Source organism: Petromyzon marinus, chromosome 17 (assembly GCF_048934315.1).
Source record: "Petromyzon marinus isolate PM22_M1 ecotype Great Lakes invasive population chromosome 17, UKy_Petmar_22M1.pri1.0, whole genome shotgun sequence".
Lineage (NCBI taxonomy): Eukaryota > Metazoa > Chordata > Hyperoartia > Petromyzontiformes > Petromyzontidae > Petromyzon > Petromyzon marinus.
In genome coordinates, this window is record NC_133683.1 from 14,278,634 (window position 1) to 14,290,160 (window position 11,527).

The window sequence follows — 11,527 nt, forward strand, 5'->3', positions numbered from 1 at the left end:
CACGCGGTTCAACCTGGAACCGTTGGAGATCTAAACACCACAACCGCGATGCCAAGTGGTAGCATGGATGGGACATCGTGCACATTTAATTCTGCGCCATCATCGGTAATAAATCCTGGGTAATATTTTTTTGTGGGTCATGAATTATAAATGAACAGGAAAGAGTTAATCTATCCATGTTGAAATAACGTCACATTCTAGTCCATCGATGTATTGGCCTTTGGACCAATGTGTCGAGTGGGATTCGTTTAACAGGCCTCACTCTGTGGACGAGACTCACCAAGTGCACACCGTTCACGGTTTTCCCGCATGAACAAATAGGGCACCACGGTGGTGAGATGTTAACTCTCACGCCTGATATATTTTGAGTTTGTGATCACGTGGATTTTTGTCCTGCTCCTCCAGTTTTTTCCCTCGACATTTAGAAACATGTGCTTAGAGTATTCGGCTGATATAGATGTACACATGATACGCCACTTCATTGAGCTATCATTTTGTGGCCAGGTCGCTCCTGAAAAAGAGCTGTATAGCTCAATGGGCGTTAACCTGGTAAAATACAAAAACACATCTTTTTGTTGGAATGCTACTGGAAAACATTGGCCCAGAAAGCACGTATACCGATGAACAACTATTATATTTTTACAATGCAGATTAACTATTTTATGTTATTTAGAGTTAAATTAATAAAAGGAAAGTGGATTAGATTTGCATCATGACAAAACATCTAAAACACACAGCTTGGACTATCTTTCCCCGTGGTTAGAGCAGGGTGTTCTTCAGTCGCTACCTTGTGAAAATCAAGATCCTTCCGCACGCCACTCTGGCCCAAACTATCCCCACGCTCCAACACGCGACGGATGGCGGTCAACTCAACCGGCGAACCTGAATCAATTGGTCAAAATTCCAGATTGCAAATACAAGGATCCATCGGGCCGTACATAGCCATTGCATTTTATATATCAACACCATCATCATCAGCAGCAGCCATGCTCTATCCACTGCGGGATGAAGGCCTCCGCAAGTCGTCGCCACCTCTCACGACATCTGCGATGCAACAACCCTTCGAGCACCTGCGCACGAGCCGCTTCCACCATGCCACGCGAATATATAAAACCGATGCCACTTGCAATGCGTCCTCCTGCCCACGATTGCCTTCAGTGCAGGGCTGAGTGCGCCAGACCCAACATCCCGCACACCTCTTCTCGGCCCTGGTGAAGCGTGGCACACGAATTGGACTTGAGAGGGGGATCGAGGGCGCACGTTCGATCAGACTAGGGCACAAACAGGGCGAGGGAAAATGTGCCGGCCGACCTGTAGAATACAAATCGCCGCCTGCCTCGGCCAACGTGGCAGGCGTTTGCCCGTGCCCAGTAAATAACGCGAGCGGGTGGTGTGGATCCCGGTGCGCCTCGCGGCAATGCGCGCGCTGCAGCTCTCTCTCTCTCTCTGTTTGCCCTGGAGACAAAAGACTGTCCGGAAAGACGCATGTTCGTCAATTCCCCGGAGCGCCGGTTTAATTAGCGCAGCGACGAAGGCCATTGTTGGTGAATTCCCCACGTTGAGTGCCCTAATTACGAACCGAGTCTGCCGGGTAAACGAGAGGTGACGGCGCACGTGGCGGGCACCGGGCGTGAGCGGTCCTGGACGCTCGTCCCCGCATCCACATCCACCCAAGGCCTCTCCTTCCTCCTCCTCCTGCTGCTCCTCGCTACCTCTGCAAGCTCCTCCACCCCCGCCCCCCCCCCCCCCCATTCCAGCGTCTCTATGTAAGTCCATAGGTTTCAATGTGAGTCAATGGGTCGCGAAATGAGTCGATAGGTCTCTATGTGAGTCTGTGGGTCATAATGTGAGTCCATGGGTCTCTATGTGAGTCTATGAGTCTCAATGCGAGTCCATGGGTCTCTATGGGCTGGTGACCCCGTTCACTCTGGAACACCCTCCGCAGGCAATGCCGTCTGCTTCCCTCTCTCTCTCTCTGCCCTCGAGTTTCTTCTCAAACCCTTCCTCTTCACTCCGTGCCTCCAGGCCCCCTAACTCACTTCCCTCCCTCCTCCTCGTTCTCCCGTTCCTCCCGTTTCCCCGCTGCACTCCGGAACACGTGCCTGGCTATAGGCGCATGACACGTGTGTACGTTGTTGTTATTATTGTTGTTGTTGCTATTGTTGGGAATGGCTGAGCCCGGCCCTCGCTCCGCGTGGGCCACACGTCGCTCTTCCACACACTCGAGGGCGCCCAATGGCGCGTTGCCATCACCGCATCACCACGCCGCGTCCACTCCTCCGGCTCCCGTGCACCTTCGCCGAGAAGCCAACGAGTCGGAATCGCTTCCAGGAGCGATTCCTGCACTGGGCCCACAATGGTGCATTTCCTCCCCGCTCGTGGGGTCACTTCGCCATCCGCACGCCCGCGACGGCTGGGTCCGCGTGTCCTTTGGCACGGCCGTACCAACTTTGTGACCGCGGCAACTCCAGGGGCCCGCAGCCTCCGCGGTGGCTGGCAAGCGGCGACATCGGAACGGTGGAGATTTGAAACAAACTTAGGAAGTACAGGGGCTTGTTAACAAACACGTGCGACTGGCCCGCGGCCTTCAAACAGTGGGCTGACGCGGTTGTTTGGAATTGTAGCGCGTTGACCCTCCGTAGAGGGGGGTGGATGAGGAGCGATGCGGGTGAGCGGCGCGAATGGTCGCATGCGCGAGGTGTTGATGGCGATGCGTCCATCCTGAGCACGGCACGACGATTGCCCTTCCTCTCCCCGGTGCGTTTAGGTCCCAAAGGTACCCCTGGCTCTGTATTTTAAATCAGCTCGAGTTTTATTACTGTGCATTATGCACCGCAATTTTCAGGTAAAACATTTCACCATTCAATTTTTTTGTTGCCATTTATTTAAAGACCAACTCGGTCGCAAACACTCGCTCGTAGCCGGCTGCCCACGTGCTGCACAGAGCGCGCAGAACATCCGCAGGTATCGACTGCACTGTAGCAACCACACGGACAGCAGCCACACACGCTGCATAATCCCCATCCCTTGAATCTGCTGCCATGTATTACTGAACACTCAAATAAAGCTCCGTCTTCTTCTCTCGGTGGTCGCAAAGGGCGCGAGAACATCACCGCGCAATGTACTCGGACATGTCTTCCCTTTTCATTTCCAAAACGGCGCAACAGCGGCAGCAGCACTCCTCGCACGCGTCTCGTGATACGTAGGTGTGTGTGCTCGTTACGAACGGGGGGGGGGGGTGGCCATAATTTATTCCGCTGCCATGACAACTCGACAGACTCTCAAGGCATCGGCAACAGATCGGCGGCGTCAGGGCAACGGGGTAAAGCGCCAGCGCTGATGTCATGGGGGCCCACTCGGGCCACGCACGGGGCCACGCACGGGGCCAGCCCCCCCACCCCCCCAGGTGAATCCCGCCGAGAATTCCGTGTCCGTGGACCGCATCTTAGACGCCACGATGGCCGAGAGATAACCGGTGGGAATTCGTGACGACGCTCGCTTACTCGGGAAATCATCAGCGAGGCTCAAGAATCGTTTTTCAGGAGGGTCCTGCGAAATTATTCGCAGTAGGGGGTAGGGGGAGGGGCGATGGTGCTGTTGTGTCATCGGAATTGAGTAATTGGCAGGTCATATTTCAGAATTGGGATGTTTGGTCAAGAGCAGTTGCATTGTATCGGAGAACATGGTAAACCCATGTAGACTATGGGGAGAGCACACAGAGTTGCCCAAATCGGGTAATTTAACCCCGTAAATTATTCCTGAGGCGCAAGGGTCAGCACTGTGCCACTATTCTAACCACACCATGCGGCGTGTCACGTGATAAAGGTGCTACTGATGATGACGACAACGATCTGTCGTTTCATGTGACGCACCGCAACCATGGCTGACATCAGTGGCGACTGATATCTGAACTAGTCCTGACGAGGACCAATCACGGTGGTGGCCACGCATCCACCTTCGTGTGCCGTGGCCGCATGAATGCCTGCTTCCCTATCAGCACTGGCTGGGGGAGTCTGTATGGGGCTCGGTGTCTCTGTGTACGCATATCTGCACTTGTGTGTGCCCTATACATTCCTGACGTTTGCATACCATGCCAGGTACTTATCTAAGGCTAAGTTGACTTAGGGGACGCCCAGAACCAGTTCAGATATTCACCACTGATGTTATTCACGGAGTTGAACATTGAGTGAACCGGCATCCTACCGCAGTGCGCTAACCACTACCCCACTGCCATCCACTACACTGGTGCAGACAATGGCAGCCGGGCATGGTGCAGACCACACCACCCCATCGTGCACTGTGCCGGCAATAATATGTAATCAGAAACAACACTTTCCCCAACAGCCTGTGTACGACGGGTGGTTGTCTGTGTGTCTGCAAGCACGCGCGCGTGTGTGTGTGTGTAGCGGATATCGCGCTGCGATACGAACCCGGCCGCCCGAGTTCAATTCCCGCTCACGGCCGGCACCAGCGACGAATATCTCTACTCATCCTGGGGAGACAAAGGCTGTCAGGCGTGGTGCTGGCCACCCACCCCCTCGTGTACCTACGTGCTCGCTAGCAGCACTTGCCCCAGCAGTCTGTTAAGGCTATATGGGGGTGATCTTTGTCTGTGTAATCAACACGGCGATGTGTGCCCGCCGCTCGCGACGAGTGTCATTTCCACCTCCGCTGCGCTCCCCGCTCGCCCTGTCGCACAGGTGCAGGGGCACTGCGCAGCCTGGCCCTGAGTTATATAACGTGCTGCCGTTGAATAATTGAAACGGATTTCTTTAAATGATGTTTGCACTTAGGATGGTTCGGAAAAAAGCATTCCTTTTAAGCCACATTAATATTGATAGCAGGGGTACAGTAGGCCCACCGACAAACATTGCCGTCTCTCCATCTCCCTGCATCCCGTGAACTCAGCGTTTAAAACAATTTCTAACGGAGTCGTTTTTGACGTGCGGCTGTGTGTTTCGGCAATCCGTCAGCGGATATGGAAGGGTCTCCATGCCCCACGTGCACGCTTTCATGTTTGAGCGGGCGCGCACGTTTGCGCTCGACGCGTTGTTCCGCTTACGTTATCATCACTGCTGCTGCTGCTGATTTTTTTGCCGCGTTATTTAGTGTTTTTTTTTGTTGTTCTCTTAGCAATCGAACGCGAACCGAGGTGCAGTGCGCGCAGGACATATTTGTGAAGCGACAACCCGCGCGTGTTCGCAGGACGTTGATTAAAGCCGGTGCAATGGTGCCACATTGTCAGATTGTGTTCTCAAAAAATACGCCGGGGAAATGGAGAAGTTGTGGGACGCAGCCAGCTGTGTAGCTAACGAGTTTGCGGGGCTTTGCACTGGCACCGTGGTCCCAAAGCCACGGGGGGCCCAGGGGCTGGTCTACCAAGACGGGAAATTGACACCGGGTCCCATTTAGTTCCTTGAGCCAGGGCCCAAGGTGACCGCACTCCGTCACACGTCTCCGACTGATTTGAACAATAATATGATCATTCTTGATGCCCTTTATCCGGGAGAGACGCACGGGTTTGTAGGATGAATATTTGGGAGGGTTATGCAATGGGATGTTTGTCCAATCCCACGAGTGAGTGCTTTCCATTTTGGAGGAAACGAGAGAACCTGGTAGAATGCATGGCTGTAAGGCGACAGCAACCAAATCATAGATGAAATGCATTGTTATACTGCCATCGTCTGGGACTAGTCAAGCTCCCGCCTGCGTTGCTTTTCAGATTGGACGCGATCGGGCGCGTTCAGGGTGATATCGTCAAAAGTAAACGTGTCAGTGACTTTGTTCATCATAATATTGCATCTGTTGGCACGATGGCTCACAGGCACACAAACGGGCATACATCCCATCATACATATGCACACACATCCCCGGTGTGGCCTACACAGACTGGTCGGGCGAGTGCTGTTAGCGAGCAACTATGATGGTCGCCATGGCGCTGCAGGGGGTCGGGTGTTGTTGTTAACAGCCCCACGCCCTGCTGCTTTTGTCTCCTGAATGGCGATGTTCAGACACCGGCACCGGCTACTCAATGAGGCTGAGCCGACCTCGGGAAGAGCCAGGACAGGTTCAGATAATCGTCACTGATGTTGGCCATGAGCAGATCGAACTCGGGTCACCGGGTTCATACGTCAGCGTGCTACCCACAACACTGCCGTTCCAACGACACATTGGCATACATCCACATTGGCACACATGTACACACACACACCATGACACCAGCATAAACCCATCAGCCGCCACATCAGCACCAACACTGGGTTGCAGGCACGCACGCACAGCACCATATTTGTCACTTTTATTTTTCAAGGCCTTAAATCTGTAACAGATTCAGGGCACACACTTACACACATGTATTTCACAGGAATAGTGTATCCGAGCAGATCTGCAGTGCAGCCATCGTGAACAAAACCATATTTATGGCATCTAATTATCACCAATGTGAATGTACTAAGTGATAACATTAGTAGAAATGCATTTAATTTAGTTCGACAAAAATAAAATGTGTTCATATTTGTTCACACCAACGATATGAACCAACACACACACAACCAACATACACCTACCAGCACACACTAACCCACGAACACAAATCCATGTATACCATGAGATAACGTTCAAAATCTGGATGTCACACTGGTATACACACCAGCAAACATCTACAATACTCACAAACTGACACACGTATAACCTTCAGACACACTGCTACACACACACACTCGCATATATCTACCAGTACACTGACACACACATACACTTGCACACACATACATCCTAGCATACATCAACTGCCACACCGACACACATACATATGCATTGAAATGCATTTCATGACACGCCAACACATGCACGGACCTACACGCCGGTGAGCACACACACACCGACACACCGGCACACATAGACACACACCGACACACCGGTACACACAGACACACACCGGCACACACAGACACACACAGACACACACCGGCACACACAGACACACACCTGCACGCCGGTGAACAGGGCGTGCTTTGCGGGGTCACTCATGCAAGGTCACGGTGCAGACATCGCCCAGACAAACGCGGACCAGTCACTGCTCACGCACACAACCCTCCCATGATCACCACAATCGTCAATGCAACCACTGCTCACGCACAACCAGCGAATTCTCCCATCATCGGCTAAGACTCGCACACAACACACACATTGGCATGTCGCGCACGCTCCAGCGACGTACCGGAGTAGAAATCGCAGCGAGACGCGGCACACATTACAACCCATTCTCCACCTCCTCCTCTCTCTCTCTCCGCGTGCGAGATTGCAGCTCTCACCTCTTCTCTCGTGTCCGTCTCCGTCTGGCTCTCCTCCATCCCAGCTGACGACGGAGACATGGTTCCTTCTAATTGCTGCTGCTGATGTTGTTTGTTATTGTGCGGGCTGCTTGTGTATCCCCTGCTCTTCTGCTCGCTTTGCGCGCTCGCTCCTTCCCTCCCTCCCCCTCTACCCCCACCTCACGTCCTCTCCCTCCTCCCCTGCTCTCCTCCTTGGTCTCGCTCGCATGCGCTGCTGCCTTGCAGCTCAAGCCAGAGCTGCTGCCACTGCCCCCGCTTTGTCGTCGGCGGTTACCACCCCGAGGGCACGGGAGAAGGGCGAGGGAGGGACGCAAGTCCACCTTGCGCTGTGCGCATGCACACCACGCCTGTGTGCTGTGTGCGGAGCTCCCCGGGCAACTCGCCTCCCTTCCCCCCCTCCGCACTCACCCCCCCCGACGTCAACCACAGCAACCAGCAGCTCAATCATGCACAGCCCCGCACCACCACCAGCAGCAGTAGCAGCACACCTGTGCAGAACTGCACCAACCTCGTGACTCGGTCCCAATCGCGCCAGCCCAACCACATCACGCCAGTCACACGCTGCTGCGGGTCGGCACCACCACAACCAGAGCAATCGGACCGGTTCAACAACCGCGTCTGTAAAATCACGCATGCCCCAATTACCGACATCATCATCACCCGTGGTTAATCCGCTGCTGCATGAAGATCTCCCCAAGCAGTGAAATGTCACAGTACACCGAGGTGTGCAGCATTGCGTGTGTAAAACCACCAGCTCGTTGCTGATTACTGCACCGATGGGATGGCCACGTTTTCTCAATTCTTTGAGTTGGGTGGTCTCAATAAAAAAAATCTGCACAGTTACTTTGAGCTGGTGGTCTGGATGAGGCTGAAATCATTTGTACACGCGATGCTGCCCACCTCTGTGTGTTTTTAAATCCAATCCACCCAGTACCTGGACGGCACTGGTTATGGAATATCAGTCACAGGACAATATGTGCCTGATGGGATGATCACTGTTGCAGAGGCCGCCATGGTTATCACTGCTTTGTGTATTAACCAAAGAGACGCACTGTCTGCTTCCGAGTAGCCCATTGTGTGCCGGCGTCACGACCCAAATTAGAAAAACTACACCGCAAATTACTCAATTGGAATACTGCATACATAGCAATCATCGTCCCCTACGGCAAAACTAACTTGGCAGGATCCTCCTGGAAAAAGCCATGCGATCCACAGTGGGGCTTTCCTGAGTAAATAAACGGGATGACAAATAGGTTGGGTACATGCCCGAGAAGATGACCAACATCTCCGTGGAGTGAAGAGCTCAGCACGGAATCATGAAACCGCGAGAGATGGCGGTGGCGACGACGTGGAGAGTGGACTGACCACAGCCGCTGATGGTCAAGACGACAAATCGCTCGTTGTAAATACACTACCCTCCTATTCCGAGATACACACACCATTGCGTGCTATCATTGATTGGAACGTATTGATGCACCACCGCACCCTGAAAGTCAATGTATTGGCATGATTCGAGGTCACAAGTCAATGATTGCGTTATTTTGCTCTAATGTTCAATATCCCCCATCATGTTGTCTTGTCAAGTGTGTTTTATTTTGCTTCTTCTGTCTCGTTCCACTGGCCTGCTTAGAACGAGCAGGCATCATAAGTAATCGATTCTAACAAACGCAATCCGATGCAAGTATCATGATCATAAGAATCGATTTAAATCTATGAATCGTTACGTGACCAATTACTCAGATGCTGTTTCTGCACAGAGGGTGAATATATATGCTAATTTGTGATAGAGCGCACACCGATTACTCGTATTCCTCCAGTATAAAGTAAATATTATTATGTTGACTCTTAATTGTGAATGGAAATTCTTCGTGGATCATATCCCTCAAACGCTGGCTTTTCGCAGCCCAGACAACATTGACGTTCTCTCACGTGTCCTTCTGTGGGCAGCAGCGTAATATGCTCTACAATAAACAAACAGCCAGCTGCACTAACCCAACGTCCTACATTTTATACGTGCCCTCTGCAGGGTAAATGTACAGCCCTGCAATTGCTCGCGCACGGCACTGCTGGCGGAAGGGTCTCCACTAGAGGGGGCTGTGGAGAATGCCTTCTAAGTGGGCGCTTGGCCTACTCTTCCGTGCTGGATAGCCATCTTGGAGGAAGTGGAAGTACCCAAACTTTAACTCGCCACACACCATCTGCCTACCGATCGACTAACTGTGCTGTGACCATTTATAATGCTGGGTGGGTATAGGTGGAGGGATTTAAGAAACTTGCCAATTATATGAACAGCCGAGTGGGCAAATTGTACCAGACCTCTGGCTGGATTGCAAGTCCAAATGTGCGGTCCCGACATGCACCACGTGCATCGTAGTCTATCTCACGGAAAGTGGGCACCAACTTTTGAGATCAAGACGCATTATTAAAGAAAGGCAAAACCAGCCAGACATGAGGCGCATGCTGAGACACGCCATCTATCACTACAATCCTGTTATACGGAAACTTATGAAATAATGATCACAGAGTGATCCGCGGAAACACACACGCACACGTGCATATGCGTGCTCATACAATGATCCACCAAACAGCCACATTGAAGATGGACTTTCTCGATTTACATTATAGAAAGCAATGTCTCCTTAAAAAAATTGTTTCACTTTAAAAAAATGTATTTTTTAACGTGGAAATACAGATATGAAAATTTAAAAAAATGTTTATTTGTTACGTATTGGGTTTATGAATGAGGGGGATTGTCACCTTCTCTCAGTTGCCTCGTTCCCCACCATGACGCGGCCGGTTGTTTTGGTTTTAACATCGACCATTGAATTACACAGACAAAGCTCCCCCGTACAGGTTTAACATACTCTTGGGGCAAGTGCTGTTAGCGAGCACCTATGAGGGCTTGAACGGCACACGAGGGGGTGGATGGCCAGCACCACGCCCGGTCGCCTTTCTCTCCCGAGTGACGATATATACACATCGCACCAAATACTAATTTATGGTTAAGTCGACGTAGGGGAGGTTCAAATAATTGTCACTGGTGTTGGCCGTTGATCAGGAATCGAACTCGGGTCGCTGGGTTCTCAACGCAGCGCGCTAACCGCTGCACGACCGCACTACCGACCTGCCGACCCGAGTTTGATTCCCATCATCGGCGACGAATATCTCAAACCGGTTCTGGACCTCCCCTAGGTCGCCTCCGGCTCAATGACTACCTGCTGCGGTGTGTAAACATCACTACGGTCACGAGGGAGACAAAGGTGATCGATCGTGATTGCACTGCGTTGGCCTTTACCGGTGCTCGCTGACAGCACTTGCCCCAAGAGGCCGTGAATGCTGAAGGGGTGCGTCCGCGCAGACGTGAATCTCAGTTGCAGCGCAGGACCACCCTCTGCAGTGGTCGAGACACCACCCATTGTGTGCGGTCTGGCCGCCCACGATCAATACTCGCACACGTGAGCCATTAGAGCCATTACTACGCTACTGCCTCCTTCTCTCGGGCTTTGCCTCGTGAACGAACTGGGGGGGGGGGGGGGGGGTGTTGTGTGTGAGGATGCGGTGGCATCTCGGTGAGTGCGCTGCGCTACGAACCCGGCGACCCCAGTTCGATTTCCGCTGACGGCCAACACCCGTGACGGTTATCTGAGCCTCCCCTAGTCCGACTCAGCCTCAAACGAGTCCCTGGTGCAGTGTAAACATTGCCACTGAGGAGACAAAGGCGGCCGGGTGTGGTGCTGGACACACCCTTGTATGTGCCATGCCGGCCTCCATAGGCGCTCGCTTACAGCACTTGCCCCAACAGTCTGCTAAGGCTACACGGGGGATCGTTGTTGTGTGTTCGTGCGTGCTCCCCCGTGTGCGCGTGTGTGTGTAATTGTGGGGGCTCATTCACTCCCCTTCCGACAAGCAAGCTCGCATTTTTTTTCACATCATATTACTTTATTTAATGTTTTAATTACTACATTATTTATCACAGTATTACATGCACGTGTACAATATTTCTTCTTATTTATGAGTTGAAGGATGCTTTCCCTGTTTTGTTGAGCAATTAAATACAGTACATTTTTGTGTCCCGACTTACGAACCGTGCGACTTACGAACGAGTCTCAGGAACGGAGCCAGTTCGTAAGTAGAGGGCTAACCATATACGTTTCTGTTGATATCCCGTTTGTTAATTTTACGTTTGTTGTGGC

At 52.2% G+C, this 11,527-nt stretch overlaps 1 protein-coding gene across 2 annotated transcripts in view; it reads right to left on the reverse strand.

The window, feature by feature from the left end:
• LOC116943308 (transmembrane protein 151B-like) overlaps window positions 1–7,729 on the reverse strand; it is a 33,009-nt gene extending 25,280 nt beyond the window's left edge. Inside the window, exon 1 of one of the 2 annotated variants that reach the window (XM_032956058.2) lies at window positions 7,314–7,729. In XM_032956058.2, coding sequence (XP_032811949.1) covers window positions 7,314–7,373 — 60 coding nt within the window. In that variant the 5' untranslated portion in view covers window positions 7,374–7,729. The remainder of the gene's footprint in view (window positions 1–7,313) is intronic. The other variant, XM_032956057.2, reaches the window with a different exon arrangement.
• Between the last annotated feature and the right edge of the window lie 3,798 nt (window positions 7,730–11,527).